Consider the following 26,450-nt stretch of genomic DNA (forward strand, 5'->3'; position numbering starts at 1 on the left):
TGAGCCACAGGACAGAATAAAAATCGGAGAACTGGTGTGAATGCTTCCAGAGCAAGGGCTTTTCTTTTCTGAGTGGATGGGAACCAGCCACAATTGGCTATATTAATAAATAACTTTCCTCACAGTCGGCCTTTACATGGTCCTATTGATAAAATTGTTCGCGTGTCGTTCACGCTTTTTGACTCATTAAGGCCTCGGACGGAGCGGCTCCCGAAGCGGAGCAGTAGGGTACCTTGGGCGTCTTGAAAGCCCTCTCTCTACCTCTGCGGCTCTCGGAATTCAACCCGGGGCTCATCCTAAAGTCGCTGGGCCAGAGGTTACAGGGACATGTTCATGGCTTAAATTTATTGCCCTCGACTTCTTGTTTATCCTTTTCTCCCCATTCACGCCGCTGATCAAAGGGGTCATCTTCAGTTCCCCACATCCTCTCCCCCCTTCCCATCCCTGCCGAAGTGAAAAAGAAATCACCGCAGCCCCGGGACGGGCCCTACAATTGCGCCCCGGCGAGCCGCGATCGATAATCATTAATGCTGCTGGGGACAGCCGCGACATTTATCTCGTGCGGGCGCATATGTAGCGCTATTAAAAATGCGCCCACGGCCTGCGCTGATTTAGTGCCGGCCGGCGGCAGTGTCCTCCTGTCCCGTCCCGTCCCGTCCCGTCCCGTCCCTTCCCGTAGTGTACCGCCCTGCTTCTTCCTAACCTGTCCCGTCCCGCCTTGCTTATTCCCATCCTATCCCATCCTAACCCATCCCATCCCAATCCCATCCAGCCTCGCCCGGCCAACCCTGTCCCTTTCCGTCCCCTTCCGTCCCGTCTTGCTTCTTCCCACCCCACCCCACCCCACTCCACCCCACCCCACTCCACCCCACCCCACTCCACCCCATCCCATCCCACCCCATCCCATCCCACCCCATCCCATCCCATCCCATCCCATCCCATCCCATCCCATCCCATCCCACCCCACCCCACCCCACCCCACCCCACCCGCCCCGTCCCGTCGGACAAACCCCACCTCTCTCGGCGCCCCCTCGGGCAGACCTTTTCCCCTTTCCCCCCGCGAAGCCGTGGGCTCGAAATCGCTGTGGTCCCTCGTGCACAGCCGCGTGGGGCCGTGGCCTCTGCTCTGGCGGTGACACTCGTGACCGCGGCCAGCAGAGCCGGGGACAGCCCGCACGGGCGCTCACATCGGAGGCAACGCGCCCAGGTGGGTCCTGCAGGGAGCGGAGTTACCGAGGAGAGCTGGCTCAGTTACCTATATCTTACCTGCCGTAAGATACACCTCTAAGCGTAGCTTTTTCTTTCTTTTTTTCTTTTTTTTTTTTCCTTTGCTTTGAAATTTATTAGGTCTGACTATTAGGAAAAGCGCAGGAGAAAAAGCTCCGTATTCGCAGCAGCTTTTGAAAGCGATGCATCAAATCAGTACGCGGGACTTCCTTGGCGAGAAGAGAGAAAAAGGTTCCTAATGCTTCTTTTTGGGGACTGATAAGGTGTAGGGCAGAGAGAGTTAGCTACCAGGAACTAGGCAGGGTTATAAAAGAGATAGTGGAAAATCTAATTTGTTCCTATATTCTTTGATGTAACCGGCACCTCCGGGTGGCTGCGTGTGCCCAAACCTAACCAGGGTCGCGCACCTTTCCTTTCAGCTCCCGGAAAATCCTTGGGACTTTCACCCGTCCTGAATCGTGATCTAACTTAGTCCTAGAGCTGCGTGTAATCTTAATTAAAATATTTCGATGAAAAGGAAGCTTTCAGGCTCCGCTCGAACCCCTTCGTTCCGGCTGCACTTACGGTCGCTTTTGGTTAGGTTTGACCCCAGCAAGCGATCCCGGTGCTTTAACGTGGAAGAGGAACCTGTGGATGCATTAAACAAGGAGCCCGGGAGCACGCCGTTCGCTGGGCGCCTGCGATGTCTGCTGGCCGTGTATCTGTCTCCTGGTGGCTGTTATGTCTCTATTTCCTCGCGGATCTGTTTCCTAACGGCGCGACTTACACAGCTTCCCCGCAGCTCGCAGATGCGGCGGTGTGTGTTTTACTACAGCGGCTGATATCTTGCGCTGTTCGTCCTCCTTCAGGATCAAAGCCCGTCTAAATAGATTACTGGCCTGAAACCAAGCCACTGAAATGGTAATATGGTCGTTCCTAAAAAAAAAAAAAAAAAAGTGTAGGTATTTTCTGGTGTTTTCCCATCAAGTACCTGCCCAATTTCTGTATGGCACACGCCAGGAATCAATAGAAGTTAACAAGTCCTCAAAACATTCCCCATCTCTTTGTTTAATCTCCTTTACAATAAAGCCAAGGGAAGAGAATTAAAAATCTTTGAAGTATATTAAACCTCAAAAGGCTCAGCCAAGTAGACTTAAAATAGTCACTTATTTTCCAAAACTGGTTTGTCGAGGAACAATAAAAGGAAGCAAAATTTATGGAGAAATTATACAGTGGATTTGTCACTTAAAATATCGTAACTGTCTCGGGGACAATACCCCATGCTGAGGATTAATGGTCCCTCCAGACCTTTGATTCACCAGCGCCTTTTCTTTGCCCTTGACAAATTGGATTTTTAGGAATGGGAAGGTCGCCTGGCCCATTGTTTGCCGGCCATTCACAGCGCTTGATTATGCAGGAGGGTTAGGGAAAGGCTCCATGTGACCCTCTCGGATGGGACTCTGCAGCTGCTCGAGGAGCCCAACTCTCTCACCAAACTCTGCGCCCCAGAGCATCCCCCTGCCACGGGGTACCCCTCCTGCGCCCATTGAAAAGCCGCCGTGCGCGCCCGGCCGCGTCACTCTGCGGGCGGAGATACGCCTGTGCTCATCCTCCTCGCCGCCTGGCTCTGTCACTCCGGCCCCCTTAAGCAGTTTGGGTTCCCGACCGCTCGCACCCAGGGGCAGCGATGCAAACGAGCAGGGCTCCGGCCATCAGCGTGAGCGCGGAGAGCTGCATCCCCGCCGGGCTGCGCCTGGGTCCCGTGCCGGGCATCTTCAAACTGGGCAAGTACCTGTCAGACCGCAGGGAGCCAGGACCCAAAAAAAAGGTATTTTCCTACGGTCTCCGCTGCAGCGCTGGACCTTGCTTTTCCGTTGACTCAGGGGAAGCCGGCTTGGGAGAAGAGGCTGCCTGTCCCCCTCCCTCTTCGATCCTCCCTTGCCAGAGTGAGCCAGGACGAGACAGGGGCGCCTTCCTAGAGCGTCCCGAGATTTCTCCTTGCCGCTTTGGCGAGCCACCAAAAGCCTCTCCCCCGCTTGCCGGCGACGGGGCCCCGTTAGCCCGGCTGGCTCTCCCGGAGGAGCGCACCCCTGTGCCTTGGACAGCGACTTGGGGGGACGCTCGGGGGCTCCGGTGCCCGCTGCCCGGTTCCCGGTGCCCGCTGCCCGTGCCCGGTTCGCGGTTGCCGGTGCCCGGTGCCCGGTGCCCGAGGGCGCCGCTCCCGCCGCCGCTCTCCTTCGCAGCCCCCGTCCGCCCCCGTACCGGGGGGCTCCGGTCTCCGGGGCACTGTCCCCATCCCTCCCCGCGGGGACAGCCTGCCGGGGACGGCCCCCCCGCCGCCCTGCCGGCCGCACGGGCCAGGATTTGTCACGGTTTGCTCCCGGAGCCCCGGCGGCAGCGGCTGTCGGGGCTGTCGCATCCCCTCCCCGGTTCGTGCCCGAGCGGCAGACGGACAGATTTATTTCCAGGCTGGGCTCTGGGCCCCCCTCCTGCGGGCGCTGCTCCCCGATAACCCTCGCAGCCGGGGCTGGAGGGGGTGACACCGGCAGCCCCCCGGCTCCGGGCTCGGGCCACATCCGAAGGAGCGAGGAGGAGGCTTTGGAGAACGCTCGCCCCGTCCAGCAGGCATCCAGGGGGCTGCGGGGGCCAGCGGCCAGCCGAGCCCCTCTTCCACCCCCCGGGCAGCCGCGGCTCGCACGTTCCGCTCGGATTTTTAATGCCCTTTAATTGTTTTTAAACGCTCTGCCAGCCCACTCAAATTTATTTCTCATCTGGCTGCCTCGGTTACTCGATTTAGACCGCTTTGTTCCAATGACTTTTATTGCACGGTCATTCAGCGAATGGGCACTTCATTTTCTCTTTGTATGGGTAAGCAGATTATGAAGTATGGGTCTGCAGGGACTTCGTAGCGAAGCAGGATCCTCTCCCCTCGCCCTTTTCCCCCCCCGGGCCCCGGCTCCCGACGAGCCGTGCATTTCGCAACCGACCCGGGGCCGCACAAACCCTTCCAAAAACTCGGCTACCAGCACCTTACCGGGCATTTAACGCAGCGGCAAGGTGCTTTGGGGTGTTCCCCAGGTCTCCAGCAAGGCGCTGCCCACGGGTGGGCGAGCACGGGGGGGCGAAGCGGCGGAAAATCGGTGCCCCCCGACGGGGGCAGCCCCCGGGTGGAGGGGGCAGGCCGGCCGGGCAGGAGGGCAGGGGCTCGGGCAGCTTTTATTTTTTATTTTTTATTTGCTTTCTTTTCTCCTCGCCTCGCGTGGAAATGACAGCCGGTGCCGCCTGTCTTCCAGGTGCGGATGGTGAGAGGGGAATTAGTGGATGAAGCCGGGAGCTCAGCTCTGGAGTGGATAGGGTTAATCCGGGCCGCCCGAAACGCCCAAGAGCAGACACTGGAGGCTATTTCGGATCTGCCAGGAGGACAGGTACCCCGCTCGCGGCTCCGGGCCGGCCTGGCACCGCTCTCCTCCCCCCGCGTCCCCTCTCAAGGCTCCTGAAGAAGTGTCCTTTCTTCCCCCCCCCCCCCCCCCAGATTTTCTACCGGGCTCTGCGCGATGTCCAGCCGGGAGAGGAGCTCACCGTCTGGTACTCCAACCCCCTGGCTCAGTGGTTCGACATCCCCGTCACGGCCACCCCGACACACGACGAGAAAGGTACTGCTGTCGCGACACCGGGTCCCCCCCCCCCGTCGCGTTTTCACCCCCCTGTGCCTGCCACCCGTTAAAACAAGGCGCCGCCTGGTTCTTTTTAAAGGGCGATGTTTGGACGTGGTAGCGTATGGAAGGGTCCCCGTCCCTTGAGCCGCTCACGGCATCGGCCCAATTTAATGATCTTCTGGTTGACAAACGGAATTTTGTCAAACAACGCTAGCGTTGTTGTGCGAGACGCAGAATTGTTTTTGTGGGTTTTGAAAATTCCGCTTTCCCCTCGCGGGTTCCTCGGTCAGAGCTTCAGACACACAGTCCCAAGTTATAACGTGGGCAGATTCACACAGGCAGGTCAGAACGGGTACTGGCCAGCTTGAGTCAATTAGGGTAAAAATAAAGTCGCCGTCAAATTAAACTCAAATAAACACGCCCGAGGATATCAGGCTGGGAGGACATCCGTCTCGGCTCGCTCGTTTCAATCCGCGAGCTGCTTCTCAGCTGGAATCACACCCTCGCCTTTACGATGGTAAAGAAACGATAACGCGGAGACAGATGAAGCGGGGGGAAAGAAAATGAAAAACTTCGATGCTCCTCTGTTGGGCTCGCCCGGCGGTGGGCACCGGGGGCTTCCCCTGCTCATCCCCGAGCCCCGTCGGAGCCGGAGAGGGGCTGAGCCCACCTCGCCCCCCGGCTGAGCTCTGCGGGGGTGATCGGGATCCGGCCCGGAGGGCACCGGGGGATGATGCTGAAGCTCCGGGAGGGGACAGCTGGCTTCCCGTGGGACACCTGCGATGCGCAAGAGCCCACGTCCCTCCTTGTGCTGAAGCCGGAGATGGAGAAGAAACTCGTGGCCACGGTTCTGCTCCCTCTATCGAGAGCCCTGGGGCTGAGGAGGGTCGCAGCCGGGCTCGGGGGAACGAGGGCAGCGCAGCTCCGGCCTGCCAGGGGCACCCTGCGGGCGGCATCGTCCTGCCGGCGGGCAGGCGCCCGTAAACTGCAAACCGGCCCCGGTCTGCGGCCCCGCCGGCTCCAGAGCAAGCAGCACGGCTCGGAACAGGTGCATGGAAATGCCCAGACACAGCTGGAAGGACGGCACGCTGGAAGAAACCGAGGGGAAGAAATTCCGATTTAAAAAAACAAAATCAAAAACACTTGAAATCTTGAACGAACGTGTTCGAATTGATTTTAACACAACGACAAAGACAAAGGTGGTTTTATTTTATTTTTTTTCTATTTTTTTCTATTTTTTTCTATTTTTATTTTTTTAATTTTTTTTCCTTTTTTTTTTCGTTTGCTTGCATTTTTCCTGCCCCGGGCTGGGGACAGCGGACGGACGCGCACAGCCAGGGGTCTCTCCGGGGCCGCCACCCCTCTTCGCAGCGCCAAGGCGGCGGCATCGGTGCCGCGGCTCAGCCTCCAGCTGGCGCCTCCTCCCCGCCCGGCCCGAGCCAACCTCAGCCCCCCGCTACCTGCAGGCTGCCTACACGGCTCCCACGGCACGGAGCAGCGCGGGACAGCTGTGCCCGGCGGCGGGGACACCGGCGACAAAAAGCCCGGTGTCATTCCAGGCTGTCCCCGCCTGTCCCCCAGGACCCCCCGGTGGCCGTGCCCTCGGCGCTCGGCCAGGGACCCCGCGAAGCCCTCGTGTCCGGAGCCGTCCCTCGGTCTGGCTCGGCGTCTGTCCTCCCGTCCGTCGGGTTGGGGCGGCACGGCAGGGGCGAGCACCAGGTGGTGACATGCGAGGCGGGCAACAGCTTTTAGGGACCGAGATGGCGTTGGGAATGTGTGCTTGGGTGGTTTAGGGACTGGGATGAGGGAGGGAGAGGGACAGAGAGGGAAAAATAGATATAGAAGGGAATAGAGAAGTGGGAGAAGGAGAAAAGGGGAAAGTGAAAGGTGGGGAGAGAGAGAGAGAAGGAAGGAAGGAAGGAGAAAGAGAGAGAAAGAAGGAAAGAGAGAGAAAAGAGAGAGAGAGAGAGAAAGAAAAAGAAAGAAAGAAAGAAAGAAAGAAAGAAAGAAAGAAAGAAAGAAAGAAAGAAAGAAAGAAAGAAAGAAAGAAAGAAAAGAAAGAAACTTATGGAAGAAAGAAATGACAGAAAGAAGGAAAGAAAGTAAGAAAGAAAAAGAAATGTCAGAATGTCAGAAAGAAAGAAAGAGGGAAAGAAAAAGAGAAGAAAGAAACGACAGAAACGACAGAAAGAAACGACCGAAACTAGAAACGACAGGAAGAAACGACAGAGGAGAGGCAGCGAGCGAGGCACCCGGCCCCGCAGCGAGCCCCCGGCCGGTGCCGGCCGCCCCCGGTGCCGCTCCCGGGCAGCTCCGTGCCGGACGGGACCCGCGGCTCCCCGGCACCGGGCCCGGCCGCGGCCACCGAGCTCGGTTCCGCCTGGCGCGGTGCTGAGGGCACAAAGGGCATTGTCCTCTGCAAGGGAACGATTGCATATGGCCCATCCATATCGGATATTGTCTCGGCGCCTAATGAGGGGCTCACGATCATTACGTTGCCCTTTGTTCGGCGCAGCCGACTCCCTGACATACGCTACCTCTTGTGCAAACGCCAACAGATGGGCCCCCCGACAGACGACCCGCGGCAGCAGCTGCTCCCCCCGGGCCGGGGCCGGGGCCGGGGCCGTGCGGGGCGGGGGTTGCGGGGTTGCGGGGTTGCGGGGTGCCGCTGACGGTCCGCTCCGCTTGCCTCCGCAGGGGAGGAGCGGTACATCTGCTGGTACTGCTGGAGGACCTTCAAGTACCCCAACAGCCTCAAGGCCCACGTCCACTTCCACTGCGCGCTGAGCCACGGCCGGCCCTTCCTCCACCACGACCACGGCCGGCCCGCCGCCGCCTCCTTCGGCCTCTCGGCCAAGGCGCCCGCCGAGCTGCCGGCCGCGGCCCCCCGGGGCCCGGCTCTCCCCGGCTGCGGCCCGCGGGACGCCCTCAAGCGGGAGGCCGCCGCCTCCCCGCCGCCTCCGGCCAAGCCGGGGCCGCCCCGTCGGGGGGCGGGCAAGGAGGAGCAGGAGCGCGCCCTGGACATGAGCCTGGGCGCCGCCCGCGGCCCGGGCCCGCTGCCGGGGCTGGGGGGGGGTCCCGGGCTGGCGCTGTGCCCCGGGGCCCGCTCGGCTTTCCGCCCCGCCGGGCCGCTGCGGGACGAGGCGCGGGGCGCCGCCGCCGCCGCCGCCGCCGCCCTGGGCTTCTCCAAGCTGCTGGGGGGGCTGAAGGCGGGGCGCGCCGCCGTCGAGGCGCCGCCCAAGTGCGAGGCCGGGCCTCCCCCGGCGGCCTCGGTGGGGGCGGCCGTGGGGCTGCCGTGCGGCGGCGGGGGGCTGCGAGCCCTGCCGCTGCTGTCGCCGCTGGACGAGGCGTCGGCTTTCCGGCAGGTGGAGCGGGGGCTGCCCGCCGCCGCCGCTCTGCCCCCCGGCCGCTACCCGGCGCTGCCCGGCGGAGCGCTGGAGCGCTTCGCCCTGCCGCCGCCCTTCGACGGGCTGAAGGCGTACGCGGGCGAGTGCGGGCTGCCGGTGATGCCGCTGACCGTCTACAACGGGGAGCTGCTGTACGGAGCCGCCGCGCCCTACTACCCGCTCAAGCTGCACCTCGGCGGGCTGCTCAAGTACCCCGAGGCCGTGTCGTACTTCGGGGGGCCGGCGGCCGGGCTGCACGCCGCCGAGCTGGGCTCGCTGGCCGGCATCGACCGGGAGATCGCCATGCACACGCAGCAGCTCTCCGAGCTGGCGGCCGAGAAGGGGCGAGGGCGGCTGGAGGCGCTGCCGGGGGGCGCGGCGGGGGGCGCCGTCGGGAAGCCCAAAAGCGGGCACCTGTGCCTGTACTGCGGCAAGCTGTACTCCCGCAAGTACGGGCTCAAGATCCACATGCGGACTCACACGGGCTACAAGCCGCTCAAGTGCAAGGTGTGCCTGCGGCCCTTCGGGGACCCCAGCAACCTCAACAAGCACATCCGCCTGCACGCCGAGGGCAACACGCCCTACCGCTGCGAGTACTGCGGCAAGGTGCTGGTGCGGCGCCGCGACCTCGAGCGGCACGTCAAGTCCCGGCACCCGGGGCAGAGCCTCGGCAAGGCGGCCGAGGACAAGAGTGACTCTGGCTACGCTCACCCCGAGCCGGAGCAAAAGACTGACAACGACAGCGACGTCGACGTCTGCTTCACCGACGACCAGAGCGACCCCGAGAGCGGCGGCGGGCACCGGCAGCAGTGAGCCCCGCTGAGCCCCCACGGGGCCGTCCCGGGGGAGGGAGTCCCGGGGGTGGCGGGGGGAGACGGGCCCCGAGCCCCCCGGTGGCAGCGGGGCAGCGACGGGGAGCGCCCCACCCGTCCCGACCCGTCCCGTCCCGTCCCGTCCCGTCGGACACCGCCCCGGGGCCGGGAGGGGGGCCCGGGCGGCGCCCCTCGTATGCTCGTATGGCGTGTCGAGGAACCTGTGCCTTCTGGAAGCGACTCTTTGCTATGTGCTCTCCTCTCTCCTAGCGGCCCGAGCTGGGGGGCTCCGCGCCAGCCCCGGCTCTGCGAGAGCTTCTGGCATCCGTGCGCTTTGTTGGACACCCCAGAGGTGTTTGCTCGGTCCTCATAAAGCGATGCCGGCAGCTTTTCGGAAAAGAGGAGAAAAAAAAAAAAAAGCCCCGAGGAAGTTCGGGTACGGTAACAAGCAGGTGCACCATTTGATCGAGTTGCAATTATTTATAACAGATAATATTTGAGTAACAAATGTAACATAAATATTGAAAAGCATGAGTCTAAAAGCACGCACTATATCATTTTAAAGGAAACACACTCGCTGTTTGGTAGAATACAAATGTGGTGTATGTTTGTTTTCTAATGAATGATGTACAGTGGATACAGTATTTTGGTCTTGGTTCCAGTTTGTCATGCGATTTTTTTTAAAAAAAATAAAGTTACTGACAAACTACCATTTGCCTAGTGGTTCGCTGGGTGCTGTCAGCAAGAGCTCGTTTTTCCACATAGAGCTCAGATCCTGATCTGTGTAGTGCCTTTGGATCATGCTTTAAAGAGCTTGCCCCTGAGTATTTTCTCTGTGTTTTCCCCCTCTCGCTCGGGAAAAAAAACCGAGCAAACAAAACCCAATTCGTATGCCCACGATTTTCGGAAAACATTAGTTTCTGAGCAGGGCCAGTGCACGGACGTGAGAGGCTGGGCTTTGCTTTACCTGTTCCTGTTCTGCAAACCTGCTCCTGCTGCAAGTGCTCCCCGGCAGGACCGCTGCAAGTGCAACTGTCTGAGGGAAACACCACCTTGTGTTTCCCTTGGAATGGAAATCCTAAAGTACGTTCAACTGAAAAAAACTCGGAAAAATAACCTCTTTGCCCTGGAAAGTCCCCCAGGTCCCCACGCAAAACGGTGAGGTGCTGTGGAGCGTGGCGGGGCAGCCACGCAGCTCTGCCACCCCAGTCCGGCTGCTGCTTTCCGGGGGATCTTGACCTCGGAGGCGTCCCAGGAGATGGGAGAGCCGCATTTTGGGGAGCCCACGACGCCTGTCAGATGGTAAGATGAACCATTCCCATTGAGTCGTGGGGTCGGGGCTCCCAGGGTTAGGCTCCCTTTCAGTCTGGGTTGAGGAGCCGCAACGTAAAACACAAATTGCTTCCAGCATCTGAGAGAATCTCGGATACATCGGACCTGCCTTTTGCTCACCGAAAGCCAAACATGCCTGACAGTAATAGGAAACGGAAATTCCAATGCCAGGCTTGGATTTCCTATAAAGGCTCGATTTAGATTCAAAAACTGAAGGATTTTTTTTTTTTCATGGGCTGGTGCACCAAATACCCACCTACTCAATTCGCTTTTATCCCAGGACACAGATGTGTGTTTCTGCCGTGAAAATAAATGGGCCAGACCTGCCCGGGGCCCCAGGAGGAGGGCAGGATCTCGCCCCTACCTCCGCTGGAGCCCGCAAGCCCCGTGTCACCTCTAGCACCGGCAGCGGGACCCCGGCTTTAGCCGTCCCCCTCTTTATTCACTTATTTATTTCAATATTTAGCTGCCGGGGCCCCCAGAGAAGCCGACCGTGCAGGTGCTGCCGGGGAGAGGTGCGTGACGTCACGCACCCTGTGACGTCACGGCCGTGGCGTCAGAGCCGGGCCGGGCTCCCACGGGCAGCGCGGGGCCGCCTCCCAAATTCTTGCGGCTCCCCCGCGGGTGCTCACGGGCGGCAGCGCGGGAGGAGCCCCCCGGGAGCCTGCAGAGGGGGAGGCTGCGACGGGGCGGCTCCCCCGGCCTCCGGTCGCCCCCCGGAGGGAAACGTGGGTCTGCGAGGAGGTGGGAAAATGCAGGCGGCCCAAGGAGCCAGGAAGAAAGAGCAACTGGGTTTGTTTCCCGGATTTGTAATTATTTGTTGCTACAGTACACCTTCCGCACCTTATAATGTGGAGAAAATAACTAACCACGTTTACAGAAAAAAGAAATAAAATATCTTTCTAGCTGAGAAAAACATGATGTTTTGATCCATTTGATTTCTTCTTTGTAAAGAGGAAAGTGCATGTGGAAAGAATGGCAGCAGGGCTGAAGAAGAATTATCCTTTAAACGTCACTCCTTGACAGATTTGTTTCCTCAAGGGCCACAGAGAATAAATGCAGGGGTTCTGTGTTTTATTTTCTATGGGAGAACTCAAAGGTTATCTGAGTAAAATTGAACAAAGAATAATGAAAAGCTGCATTTTTCAAGTGAAGTATAGAACATTATGTGCTGGCTGGAAGTCAAGAGCAGTGCGGAATACCCTGGGATGGCTTTTGGACGTTGTTAGAAACCAGTCTATACGTTCTGGAAATCTATCTTTCAGTTTCCAAATAATTCATTCTAAACCTCAGGTATTCTTGCAGAAAAAAATGATTTGATTGAACTTTTATTTTATTTTATTTTATTTTATTTTATTTTATTTTATTTTATTTTATTTTATTTTATTTATTTTAATTTTTAACTGTTCTGGTGACTTTTTGACTTGCTTTTTCCATAAATGGAAACTGCAACAAGAAGTCCGGGTGAATCTGGAAGGAGGAGCCTGAGCAATGCCAAGAAGCAGACTGTAAGGTTCTTGGAGGTGATCGTAGTCTCCAGTCCATTTTGGTTTTGCTGTGAAACTCTGCCATATATCTTACTAGTTAATGCTGCAGTTACTTAATAACTGTCGTATCCATAGCCTGAGGGTGCACATGGCTGAGATGTAGGGCTGGGTCTTACAGAGCAGAGACCTAGCTCTTGCTGCACTAAACTTGCCAAATAGCAGCTTTAAACAACCTGTCAAGTACTCTGATTTTGTAAAGGTGCTGAACACTTGCTCTCCCCAGTGAAACTAACAGCGCTTATTTAAAATTTGTCAAGCTCTTTGACATATAGGTGAAAAATCCTGAGAAAGGAAGTGGATGCAGCCTGATGGCATGCAAATGAGTAGGTTTTGGGCTGGTTGCTTGCAGTTCTCAGTGAGGATTTGATCACTGCTGAGCCAGAGAATGGCTTGACATACTTAAAGGTATATATCTTGAAAGCTTTCTGCACTAATCTCATAAATTCACACAAACAGTTGTGATCTGATCAGAAAGCTCTGACCCTTACACTGAAGCAGGTATGAAAATGTGAGTGTTTTTAAGGGTCTCTTGCTAAGGACACAACTCTGATGTGACAAAGAAATAATTTATTGATTCAGAAAATGAATTCATTTGGGTACATTAACGTTGAAAATATTCCTATGGAGCTGTTTTTCTATTTTCTCTAGAAGTTGCGTTGTTGGAAGTATGTTTTGAAATAGTGGGTTTATTCCTAAGTGTTATTTCCAACATGATAAAGATACCCCAATCCTGCACCTGACAAAGTGAGCAGAAAGCCTTGGATTGAAAATTCCTGTGTGACAGGGAGACATGGGAAAGGAAGAAAGTCTGTGTCCTGGTTCCAGTTAGGACAGAGTTAAGTAGCTCATAGTAGCTGGTAGGGTGCTATGTTTTGGATTAGGATGAGAAGAGCGCTGATAACATGCTGATGCTTTAATTGTTGCAGAGCAGTGTTTACACCAGGCCAAGGACTTTTCGGCTTCTCGCTCTGTCCTGCCAGCGAGCAGGCTGGGGGTGCAGCAGGAGCTGGGAGGGGACAGACCCAGGACAGCTGACCCAAACTGGCCAAAGGGGTATTCCATACCATCTGGCGTCATGCTAAACAATATATAGGGGTGGCTGGCCGGGGTGGGGGGCCGGCTGCTCTGGAATAGGCTGGGCATCGGTCAGCGGGTGGTGAGCAATTGCATTGTGCATCACTTGTTTTCTTACACATTATTATTGTTAATACTATTACCATTATCACTATTATTATTATTATTGTTATTATTATTTTCCTGTCTTAATAAACTGTCTTTATCTCAACTCACAGGCTTCACTTTCCCGTTTCTCTCCCCCATCCCAGAGAGGGAGGGGGGAGGGTGAGCGAACGGCTGTGTGGTGTTTAGCTGCCAGCCGGGTTAAACCACAACAGTCTGACTGTGCTTGTCTTCAGGTCAGGGAACGGTGAAGGTCAAGGAGTGTTTTTGATCTTTTTGTTTTCCTCAGAACTGTCTGAAAAGAGTGATTTTAAACTTGACTGAGAGCAGTTACTTCCCTGAATTATCACCTGAAGGTAAAGAGCAACATGTCAAGGCCAGGTTCAAGCTCACTGGAGTTCATTGGACCATAGCAGATAAAATCTAGGAGCAACAAAATGCTTTCAGGTATATTCAAAGTCAATCCAATGAGGGATGATTCCCTACAGCATGTCGGATGTTATAAACTTGTATTTTACAAGAAACAGGAGGTGGAAGATTCTTAACAACTGAAAAACACAGCAAAAGAAATGGATTACTAGATCTGAGGTGTATATTCAGTGTATATTCATCTATGTTTAGTACTGAGATTATGAAATATTATGGAAAACTGAGCAAAGTTCACACATTTTTTTTTTCTGTAGACTTGCAGCTGTGCATTTTGTTTGTTTGTTTGTTTTACATTTCACAATTTTTTATCTGTTCAGGTTTGGAATGTGCTATTCCATTTCCACGGCAATGGAAGGGCTTGTATCTGTATTCTTTCGTAGAAAGTGTAGACTGCTTGTACCTGGGAAGAGTGATCTGCTGCCAGGTGATCTGAAGTTTTGCTTTGAAATGGAGAAAATCTGATTTAGAAAAGCAACATTGATAATCTAAGGTTTGGTGTGCTAAGGAATAGTTCACAACTTTTTTTTTCTTTTTTTTTTTTTTCTTCCATTCGCATCACTTTAGCCTCATCGCAAATAAATAATCAGCTGCATGTGAAAAATACTAGGAAGAATGGGCAGAGGTAAAGCCTGGAAAGACATGCTGTTTTACACACTTCACGCTCCTTTGTGGTTTGTAAAACCTGCTGGGCAGTTTAATGTTGGAGCGTATGGTTGGTTCTGGTAGCATGAACCAATTTTTTTGCTCTATTCTGAAACCTGTACAAAAAACACACTTTAGCTCCCGGTCCTTTCTGTGCAGAAACTTCCACTTTTCCAATTTCCAGGGCTCTAAGCTATGCAGTAGCTCACACACACACACACACACACACACAAAGGCAGACAGCGTGTTTTTCAGTATATTTACTGAAAAGTCAAAGAGGTCGGATACTTCAGGGTTCTCAGAGGTACTTCACCAAAGATCTTGCTAGCCACTGCACAGGGCTAAAGCACCCTTCTGAGAACACACATTTGCAGCTAAGCAGCAACTTAAAATTTTGTCCAAATAGCTATGCAACTGATGGCTGGCATACAGTTTGTGTTTTTGTCTGCAGAGAGAGCACCTCATTGTAGAGATAAGCAAACCAGACATTTTTGCTTGAAACAAAGGACTCTGGAGACCATCTTCAGTCTCTGCTCTGCATTCAGGTAGGATTCTGGGCAGGGCTCGCAGCACCCTGTGGCCCAAGGTGAGAGTTGTCTTGGGGTCAAGGCCCTGGTGGAAAACTACTTCAGCTTTGCACGGGCCAGAATTCATCGCATCAATACACTGAAATGTTGCAGGTTGTTTTTCCTTCTTTCTTTTCTGTTTTTAAAGAAAAAAATTAATTTGACGTCCCTCTGCTTTATGTTGGTGACAACCAATTAGCTAAGAATAATGCCTGTTGGACAAAGCAGAACAATTTTACAATGTGCTTGTGTTAGAGGCTTAAGAAACTAAAAACAAATTCGTTATATTAGATGATTTCAGTGTTTCTGTAACTGATTGTGTGCTAAAGCGAAAGGAGGCAGCTTAGCTGCTGAAGAAATGAATGAGAGTTAAGTCCTTGAATGAGTAAATTTTAGTGTTAAGTGGGAAAACAAGTGTGCTTAAGCTTAATTTGTCAAGGCAGCCAGTATTAATTTTAGAATATGCCTCTCATGTTTTGTCATGATCATCCAAAAACTATAAAACGAGATAGGGGCACTTAAAATTTCAGCAATTTTGTTCCAATTTGGGGCAATTAAAGGGAAAGAAATGCATAACTTTTGTTCCTGAATTAAAGTTGTTTGAAACAATATCTCATACTTTTGTCATAGCTAATGACACAAATGATCTGTTGTAAAGATATATGTTTTTAAACAGTTGAAAAATAAAATTAAACAATTAAAACAATCAAAAAAATTAAAAAATAAATTTGACAAATCTCTGTACAATATGCAGAGAAATTATTTGTCTCAATTATTAAATACAATGCTTATCTTAAGTTAGAGGAGTTTATCTGTAAAACATAACCCTTCTATCTGGTTATATGCATCCCTTCCACAAAGATCTGATTCACCACACTTCCAAATAGACCTTCTTGCTTCTTGTTCTCAGCTTAGTGTTTTGCAAATAAACGAATTTTAATGAAGAGCAGAAACTAGTAGTAAACTAGAATCTGTATTTAGAAGGCTTTCTTGAAATGATTCTTTGCAAATGCATGTTATATTTAAAGTCAAGCTATATATTTATAAAAGCAGGAGTACGTTTCACCAATGAAGATGTATTATGTAAGTAAAGGAACAGATACTTTTTTATTTTTTTTTATTTTTTGCTTTTAACATGCCTTCCTTTTTTACGCAGCAGATGGTGCTAGATTGTGAATATGTGTCAATTTGATTTATTTATAGTCTAAAGAATGCACGGTGAAAGACATGGTGTCTACAATGTTCAAATAGACTATATAGCAAAGTGATCTCTATAAACTCATTTGTTTTGGCACAGTCTTCTGTAGCATGCATGCCTTGCCTGATGTCTCCTCTGCACCGTTCCAGAACAGTCAGATTTGCCTCTGTCTGTAGTGGTTGTGAAAGATGCCAAAATTAACGAGGAACTGAGTGACACAATTATAGTCTGCTCTACAAGATATCTTTTGTCTAAAGAATATGCGTAGTGGAGACAGAGGTAATAGTTTACACGGTTTTCATTTACCTTTTGTAGCAGAGCCTCCATCTACAGCATACCTAAAGCATGGTGATTTTCCCAATCCGTGTCTCTGGGCCAACACTGCTGGACATAGTTTTGGCAGGTAGAACCACCCTACTGAAAGAGCAAGCTTTCAGACTCCAGCTGCCCTTCTGGCATGTGGCAGGGCCCTTTGCAGAGTGAACTCTGGAGTGAATTTGCTGGTCATATGCTGGCCGTACCCTGCTGTTCCAGGAGAAAGAAGTATTTGGGCATCCACAGGAGGATGCATGTGTAGACCTGCAGTCAGACTTCCACTCAATAGGACTTTGGGCTCACCTAAAGTATCTGCTTGTAGCCTGGCACCTAAACTTGCTAGAGGTAAAAGAGCTGCAGATGTGACCATACCTAGCTATCAAAACATAGCTTGTCACACAGCTTCTAATATTATCCTGCCCTTGTGCTACCCTGGCCCCATCCACAACGACACATTGTTGGAGTACAGTCAGCTCCAGTTACATCATCTGTATCTCAACATAACTGAGTTTGTTGGATGAAGCATTACTCAAGGAGCTCGGTGTCTGGCTCTTGAGGAATTACAATGGACATTTGGTGTGTTACTTTTCTGGGCTTTTTTGAAAGTTCCAGATGCAATAGATTGCAAAATAGACTGATTTGTCACTTGATTGTAAGAACCTTTCTTAGAGCCTGTTAACTTAGATCTTGGAAAGGCACTTCAGCTTTTAGGAAGGCATAGATCAAGAAAGATGCAAAGTTACAGCTCATTCACCTTATCCAAGATCTAGAGAACAAAAGAGGCAGTGTCACTTCAGCCTTTCCAGAGGCTTCTTCTGGAACGGGAAAGCACCCCTTTGGGGTCCTTAGGTGCCGATCAGATATTCAACAGAGATGTAAGCCTGCTCAAATACTGAGGGGAGACAGGATATGTTTGCAAAGACATTTTCAACTCTCACCCCAGCAGGAAAGTCCTGTGATCAGTGGTCCATGCATTGGTAAGTACATATGTGGGGGAGAAATACATATGTGGGCTCCCCAGTACAAGAGGGACATGGAGCTACTGGAGTGAGTCCAGAGGAGGGCTATGAAGACAATTAGAGGTCTGGAGTACATGTTGTACAAGGACAGGCTGAGAGAGCTGGGTCTGTTTAGTCTGGAAAAGAGAAGACTGAGGGGAGACCTCATTGATGTGTATAAATATCTGAGGGGAGGGTGTCGAGAGGATGAAGCCAGTTTCTTTTCAGTTGTGCCCAGTGACAGGATGAGAGGCAATGGGCACAAACTGAAACACAGGAGGTTCTGGCTGAATTTAAGGAGGCATTTCTTTACTGTGAGGGTGACAGAGCACTGGGACAGGCTGCCCAGATAGGTTGTGGAGTCTCCTTCTCTGAAGATATTCAAAACCCACCTGGATGCCATCCTGTGCAACATGCTCCAGGTGATCCTGCTTGGCAGGGGGGTTGGACTAGGTGATCTTCAGAGGTCCTTTCCAACCTTGGTCATTCTGTGATTCTGTGAAAAGGAACTGAATTAGCAGGTTAGTAAAACAGAGACTAGAGGGATTTTCAAAAGAGAGACTGTGCCAGATTTCTTTAATCTTAGCAAAGAAGTGGTTTCTAAAGCAACCACAGAAAGTTCAATCACTGAAGCACAGTTCATGTCAGTATATGCAGGTGTTACTGAAACTCCTCAGAAGTGAGACCTCATTCACAATAATGGCATAATTATTTAGTGACTCTGCAGATGGGGAAAACAATGTGAAGAACAGTCTTCAGGCTTACGTCACCTGAGCCATCCTCTTGGAAAGACATTTAACGTGTTACCCAAATTCATATCTTGCTAAGGCTTTTAAATATCACCCCCTGGATGTGAATATTTATGGAGAAATCTCTCATACTTTAGTTTTCCTCGTTCTTTCCTTCAAGGTCTTGTGCAAATTAGCTCCCATCTGTCTTTCTTTTTCCATCTTCTAGTCCACTTGCCTGCCTTGCCTGGCTCAAGCTGCCCCCTTTTCCTACTCCCCACTTCTGATTTATTTTCTGGCTTTTTTTTTTTTTTAATAGTTTTTCAAGTTGCTAGTTAAAAAGCCTTTTTGGACCACACATATCTCATTTTCCTTGCTGGAAAAGATTAAAGTGTAGGAAGGAAGAAATCATACAAATATAAAGTACTTGTTCTGTGTGTTGTCTGTGAATCTTACCTGAATACAGAGAATGAACTATGTGTAAGTAATAACTCTACCTAGTAAAATAAAAAGCACACCCATGTTGGAACATATGGACTTATATTGTTAATAATGGAAATGCATCTTACCCCCTGCTAGGCCAAGTCCTTGTTAAGGTCTAGGCCTGTGAGAATAGGGAAAGTGTCACAGAAACTGAATCAAGGAAAACAAAAGTTATGAGAAAAAAAACATGATCTGAGGTGATGCTCAGTTAAAGCTAGTTGGTGGAGAAGTTACAGAGGAGTTAGAGCACCTTTCGATTAGACCCTGGATGTCTAAATATATATGAAATATTTCTTAAATTTTAGATAGGAATCACTAACAACTTACTTCAGAGCTCTTTAGTCCAGTTAGCTTTTTGAACTCTCAACTTGGTTTAGCTCTTTAGTGGTGTTTAAATTGAGTTTTAGCTCTTCAGAGCTAAAATTGAGTTAGCTCCTTTGAAGAAGCCAAGCCATGCAGAAGTCCGCACTTGTTCGGACTCAAGTTCCAAGTCCCGAGGAACAGAATATATTAATTTGGTCCTCTGTATTGCTAATACACGGATAGACCTTCTTAACCAGAGTCAAATAACACTTTGCTGTGTTTCCAAATGATTTTAAAACCATCTTTTTCATGCCAGATGATCTCTTTCTACATTTTCTACTGAAAAACATTTCAGAATGTCTCATGATATCAGCATCAAGCATTTTGCCCTGGCCTTGGATAGGGTAAAGTAGAAACCTGAATTGGACTCTCCAGCTTTTTGAAACAATTTTAACACTGTTTCCACAAAATCATTATATACCCACAAGAATTTCACTGTGAATGTGTCTACCATAGCCACTTTTGTCATAGTTCTGTGTGTCTCAGATGACTCTAAAATTAGCCTACTCAGGAACGTGTTTTAACATGTCAGACAGTAAATATGCACAGTAATGAACATTTTTATGCTTGAGAGATTTGTCTTCAGTTTTGCCCTTCTGCAGCTCCAGACTTTGCTTTATGGCCATCCCTCCCCCTCCCATTAATAGATGCCCATTTTACTTTGTAGGTTCTGTTGGAAAAAAACATTCCAAAGATCTCAAGGAAAGTTTGAATATTTTATTTTATTTTATTTTATTTTATTTTATTTTATTTTATTTTATTTTATTTTATTTTATTTTATTTTATTTTATTTTATTTTATTTTATTTTATTTTATTTTATTTTATTATTTTATTTTATTTTATTATTTTATTTTATTTGTTTTGTTTTGTTTTGTTTTGTTTTGTTTTGTTTTGTTTTATTTTATTTTTATTTAAGAGGTAGCTTGACTGAAGTTGTTCTAACATGTTATTTTTCCTTCCTACCTATGAAATTAGTCCTCAGTTCTAATGGGTCAGGAGGAGAGGACTGGGTTTTTGTTATCTGTTTCCTTTGAGAGACATCTCTGGACATTGCTGTCTTCCTCTGAGTCTCTTGTCCCCAGCTCAGTGCATTAAGCCTGTAAGTGGCCAACTTCAGGGTGTTTGAAACCAAGAGGCATATCACTATGAAATGAGTTAGGTAATCATGGGGTATTAAAAGGGTGTTAAGGGGGCCTGTTCTTTTCCCATGGTCTCTCTGAGGGTGAATTATGGGATCAGATGCAGCAGAGGTTTATGGCAAAAATAAAACGTCTTACTTGTTGGCATGTGCCTTGTCTCTTGAAACAATGCCCTGGGGAAGGACCTTAGCTTCAGGATTCAACTGAACATGCACTAATCAGAGAAGGCCCCTGAGTCCCCACCAGCCTTGGCCATGTCCCTGAGTAACAGTGAGTGCTACTGATGCTGAGCCAGGCTTGTGGGCTCCCTCCGAGGAGAGAGATCCCTGGCCTGAGGACGCTTGCTGAGGAGATGACAAAGGAACAACATGAGATGTGACAGTGTGCCGCAGGAAAAGTCCCTGGTGACTGGAGAAAGGGAAACATCACTCCCATATGTAAAAAGGGTAGAAAGGAGGATCCAGGGAACCACAGACAGGTGAGCCTCGCCTCTGTGCCTGGAAAGGTCATGGAACAGATCCTCCTGGAGGCAATGCTAAGGCATACGCAGGATAAGGAGGTGATCCGAGACGGCCAGCTTGGCTTCACCATGGGCAAATTGTGCGCGACCAATCTGGTGTCCTTCTGTGATGGAGTGACTGCATCAGTCGACAAGGGAAGACCGACTGGTGTCATCTACCCGGACTGCTCTAAGGCCTTTGACATGGTCCCACATGACATCCTGATCTTCAATTTGGATTGGAGAGAGATGGATTTGAAGGTTGGACTATTTGGTGGATAAGGAATTGTCTGGATGGCCACAGCCAGAGAGTTGCAGTCAAAGGCTCTAAGCGCAGGTGGAGGCTGGAGATGAGTGGTGTCCCTCAGGGGTCCTTCTTGGGACTGCTACTGTTTAATATCTTTGTGAATGACATAGACAATGGGACTCAGTGCACCCTCAGCAAGTTTTCAGATGACACCAAGCTGAGTGGTAAACTCAATATAATAGAAGGAAGGGATGCCATCCAAAGGGACCTGGACAAGCTTGAGAAGTGGGCCCATGTGAACCTAATGAGGTTCAACAAGTCCAAGTGCAGGGTGCTGCACCTGGGTTGGGACAATCCCAGACATGAGTACAGATTGGGAGAAAAACTCATTGAGACCAGCCCTGCAGAGAAGGATTTCAGGGTTCTGGTGGACAAAAAGGGGGGATGAAGGCAGAATTTGCAAATGACACAAGACTGTGAGGAATGATTTATAGACCAGATGGTTGTATTGCAGTTTAGAGGGACCTTGACAGGGTGGAGAAATGGACTGAGAATCTCATAAAGTCAATGAAATGAAATGCCAAGTCCTGCCCCTGGGGAAGAGTAACTCCATGAGCCAGCATATAGTGTGGGGCAATTGGCTGGAAAGCAATATTTCAGAAAATGACTTGGGAGTCCTGGTGGGCAACATGTTGAATGTCATCCAGCAACGTGCCCTCACAGCAAAATGGCCAACAGCCTCTTGGGCTGAATTAAGCAGAGCATCGTCAGCAGAGAGGTAACCCTTCCCCTATACCCAGCCCTGGAGAGACACATCTGGAGTGCTGGGTCCAGGTCTGGGCTTCCCAGTACATGAGAGAGGGCTGTGCTGCAGTGAGTCCAGCAAAGGTCTACAAAGATTATTAAGGGGCTGGACCATCTGACTTATGAGGAGAGTCTGAGAGGGCTGGGGATGTTGAGCCTGGAGAAGCTCCAGTGAGACTTTATAGTGGCCTTTCAGTACCTAAAGGGGGCCTGCAGGAAAGCTGGGGAAGGACTCTTTGTCAGGAAGTGTAATGATGGGACAAGGGGTAACAGCTTTAAAATTAAAGAAGGGAGACTTAGATTAGAGATAAGAAAAAAAATTCTTTACTCTGAGGGCAGTGAGGCCCTGTCACAGTTTGCCCAGAGAAGCTGTGGATGCCCCAACCCTGGAGGTGTTCGAGGCCAGGCTGGATGGGGCTTTGGGCAACCTGGTCTGGTGGGAGGTGTCTGATCCTGGCAGGGGGTTGGAATTAGATGGCCTTTAGGGTCCTTTCCAACCCAATTCTATGATTCTATAAAATTAAACCATATGAAATTTCATCTAAGCAAAATAAAAGTACTTTTATTTTATTTATTCATTTTTTTTTCCTTGTCAGGATGGCCAAACACTGTTACAGGTTGCCCAGAGAGGGATTATGGAGTCTCCATCCTTGGAGATATTCAAAAACCATTTAGACACAGTCCTGGGCAATTTGCTATAGCTGACCCTGCTGTGATCAGGGGCTTGGAGCATGTGAACTCCAGAGTTCATGTACTTTAGGACTTTAACTAGAGCCTCTGTTAGGGACTTTGATAGACAAATACTGTCAGGTGAGATCATATAGTGCTTGCTTTCTTCTCTCGACTTGGTGATGACGACATAATATCAAACCTCAAAAATCAAAGCTCAGTGAAAGGGTCTTATTGAAGAACCCATGAGCTTTGTACAGTCCTGTGAACACTTTTTCAGGTACCCGTGTTTGTAAAATTTAGTATATGTATCACCTAATTTTATGGATAATTTGTGATTTTTTTTCCCACTAACAGACTGAAAATCCATAAAACTGTGCACTATAGCAAATATAGGGTATGTAGTCACAGGAAAATTTAAGCTGCATTAGTTTTTAACAATGAGATTGAAACTATTCTGATAAATCACTAATACGTACATAATCTCTGTCCAGGCTTTTTGCAGACATTACAAATGAGTAACAGTTTCACAGAGGGTATTCAAACATGGCATATAATCACAAAAGAAAGAGCAAGGTAATGAATTATGCTAAAATAGGATGTTTAACAATTTTCCAGGAAGAAGCAACTTCAGTAGTTTGAGTCAGCTAAAGACAGAACCTCTTCCTGTCACCACTGGAGTAAGTGGGAGATATGAAATTTTCAAGGAGTCAGATGAACTATGATGTGTTGAAAAAGCTACTTTACTATAATAAAAAATAATCCATTCTTTTAAAAAAGTAAAAAAAGACCTTATCTTGAAAATTAAGTGTCTTGCTCACCTCCTCCTTCCAGTTGTGAAGCCTTCATTTCGTCCCATCAGCTCAAGATCCGATCTGTAGCTTCCTGCTGGAAGAGAAATGGCTTCTACCCCTGGAAACAGGAGCACATGGTGAGCCAGAGTGTAGGCTGGGGGAAAGGAGACACAAGTCTGATGGACAGCTGTTGGGCCCATGCAATGAATTTCTGTCTGCTTTCCCACATTTTGAGTTATTTTTTGTTGAACCTTCTGCTGCTGTAGTTCTTCTACTTTCTGTTTATTCATTTAGAAAAACACCAGCAGTAAAAAATAATCTGCTTTAAGATAGATAAAGTTTCTGTTGGCCTGGGTGATGATGCGAGGATAGTCATGCATCCAATTCCATCCCCACTTCTCCCTCTAAATACAGACAAGTCTTTCCTCTTTGTCCTCCTTATCACTCCTTGTGTTCCTTTATATCCTGTATCCTATGGTATGCTACCAAGATGTATGAAGTTGCTATGTATAGTGGGACATGTCATCTAACAACTGTCTAAAAGCTATCTAGGCTGCAGTTCTTGTAGATGCAAATATTGCCTAAGAAATATTTACTTTTTATTTTTATATATATTTTTTTTTTCATTAAGATGTTGCTTACTATTGCTTACACTCAAAATTTTCAGAGTTGCACATGTGAATGAATGCTTCACTAAATGTCATGAATTGATTGACTTTTTCTGGAAAAGAACAGTAGTGACAGCAGGAAGCTCTTCCTGTTCTTTTAGGAATTTTTGTGGTCCTTCTACCTCTTATTTTAGGTTTACTGCTGGAGGTCAGTAGTCAGGAGACGTTTTCTGCACCAATGAGTAACTGAGAAAAATGGAGAGCTTGAAATAATGTGTCAGAGATAATAGGGATAATTTATTTCTTGATGGTAGAAAGATAGAAATTGATCCCTTTTCAACACTGAAAAAAGTTCAGTTTGCAGTTTTCAAGAAAAGATTCTTTTCTTGCCACTTGCTTCATTCTGAACAACCAGCTCTAATAAAGAACTTTCAGTATTTGTGTCTTTATGATTATTTGAGAAACACTTGCTCATTTGTTCTTAATAACATTACTGAAAAATACCAGTAATTATATAATGGCTGTAGAAATCACATTTTAGGTAAATGAAGAGAGAAATGCCTTTTTTTTTTTTTTTATTATAACTCTCCAATTTATATGTAATTACCATCTATAAAAGAACCTTCCTGGTATGCATAATGACCACCTTTTGTCCTTGCATGAAAAGTCGAGGTGTTTTCATTCAAGGTTTTGTTCTCTTCAGCTTATTCCTGGCTGGTTGGGGAGACAGAGGCAGCTGTTTTTATGACAAGTCATACAGCTCTTCCCCAGACTATTGAAAGTGTTGGTTTGAAAACCAGCTGGGTGTATTCTCAGTCTGTCAAGCCCAGGCCATAGAAATAAGAATTCTGGGCAAGCTAGTTGAAAAGTGTTATTGTTAAAAAAGAGCAGTTCTTGATGTTGTTTTTTAATGTTAATAGAAACTAGCAATTATTAATTACCTGTAACTGCTATGATTTAAGAGTAATACAAGAGAGAGCATGCAGAAGACATAAAGCAGCACACGTTTTTCCATTTACTTTGGACTCTGTTGGAGATTTGAAGCTCAATGGTCTTTTTGGATAAGCATATAAAATATTCTAAAAGAAAATATGCAGGTCTAATCTTGCAGTCCCAGTTGTTACAATTATTGACTATAAGCTTTCTGTAACAGGAAGATTTATAATCAAAATGAAATATATTTTGTATATATGTTATATGCATGTTTTTATATACATGAAATATAATTTTTCCTTTCCTTTCCTTTCCTTTCCTTTCCTTTCCTTTCCTTTCCTTTCCTTTCCTTTCCTTTCCTTTCCTTTCCTTTCCTTTCCTTTCCTTTCCTTTCCTTTCCTTTCCTTTCCTTTCCTTTCCTTTCCTTTCCTTTCCTTTCCTTTCCTTTCCTTTCCTTTCCTTTCCTTTCCTTTCCTTTCCTTTCCTTTCCTTTCCTTTCCTTTCCTTTCCTTTCCTTTCCTTTCCTTTCCTTTCCTTTCCTTTCCTTTCCTTTCCTTTCCTTCAGAAGGAAAAAGGTTATGAGAATGTAAAACCATAGTCACCTTTCTGATAGAAGTGTGTCAGTTTTCAGGGGAGAATGGTACTTTTGGACTTTGTATTTTGTTCAGACTAGGGGAGTATTGCTAGAGGTGGAAAATCTAGAAAAGATGTGGTTGCTGTAAATGATAAAGCCATGGATTGTACCAAGACTGTAATTACTGGGGCAGAAGGAAAATATTTGATGTAAATCTTGTGGAGATATGAGAGCTGGTGCTCGACAGCAGCCTGGTACACAGTCCCAGCTTGGAGGATTCTCAGTTGACTGAACTTGAGTGACAGGCAGCAGAGCCTCAGTCTTCATAGCCTACATTAATTTTATATGCTTCATCCATGTCATGTGAGAATGCCAAGCAACAGCATTCTCTTTCTTATCACTTTTGAGATGGCATGATATTATAGGTACACTGAATGACTACTATAAAAAAGACACCTGTGTCTGTCAGCCTGTCATGAACCTAACAGCAACTGAGGTGAAGTGTCCACAGAATTTAGTGCACATAGAATTGGAAGAAGCATCACTGCCAAGAATGTCTCATATTCTTCTTCAAAAGTAAGGAACTGAACAGACATTTTCCACATTTCAATGTCTCCACAGGTCTGATTTACTTTTGGCACAAATATTCCTAAGAAGGTGGCCAACAGGAAAAATAGATCTTTCTACGGTGTTATGTCTTCCAAGTTGTAAATAACTGAAGCTTTCAATTAAGAACACAAGTGAGCAAATAATTTTGAAGCTTGACTTGGCTGTTCTGCTGTTCTCATGAAAATTTCCCTAAATTTGTGCTCTGAAAATTGCCCTTTGAAATGCATAATCTTCATTATGTGCAGTGTGTTTTTTCAATCAGTAAGCAGTCTGCACAGCGTTTCATCAGCAGAGATTGGTGTTAGGCCAGAGAAGAGAAAGGAATAGACAAAAGAAAGTTGAGTTTCAGTTGCCCAAGAAGCAATAAATTCTGAATGTTATAACACTTGAGCATTTGATTCTGGTCCTGAACTATCCTCATTCAGGTATGGACTTAGAGGTTTTGAAGTTCTGTATGTTCAAGGGGTCTTTCAAAAATGCTAAAGCCAGTCCTGGATCTGAAACACTATGGTCTGAAAGGTGGAATAAACTCTTTTGTGAGCAGCACAACAGGTAAGATTCTGTTTGCCCATGGATTTTTATGCTCTTTCTTTCTCTGATTATCCCTGTGCTCTCAATTCCCCTGCAACATTTGTAAACTCACTCTTATTCCCTAAGATTCTCAGCTTACTGATGCCTTCTTTTTCGCCCTCATTATGTCCCTTCTCACTGATTCCTCTTCTCCAGCAGAGGC

The 26,450-nt window shown here is 48.7% G+C and overlaps 1 protein-coding gene across 1 annotated transcript; it reads left to right on the forward strand.

Annotated features, from left to right (window-relative positions):
- Nucleotides 1–1,016: 1,016 nt before the first annotated feature.
- On the forward strand, nucleotides 1,017–9,709 carry PRDM13 (PR/SET domain 13). Its single transcript, XM_083831523.1, has 4 exons — nucleotides 1,017–3,034; nucleotides 4,500–4,631; nucleotides 4,739–4,859; nucleotides 7,560–9,709. Exons 1-4 carry the CDS (start codon nucleotides 2,894–2,896, stop codon nucleotides 9,059–9,061), a joined length of 1,896 nt encoding a protein of 631 aa, XP_083687649.1. The 5' UTR covers nucleotides 1,017–2,893; the 3' UTR covers nucleotides 9,062–9,709.
- Nucleotides 9,710–26,450: the final 16,741 nt, after the last annotated feature.

This window comes from Anser anser (assembly GCF_964211835.1).
Source record: "Anser anser genome assembly, chromosome: 3".
NCBI classification, from domain to species: domain Eukaryota; kingdom Metazoa; phylum Chordata; class Aves; order Anseriformes; family Anatidae; genus Anser; species Anser anser.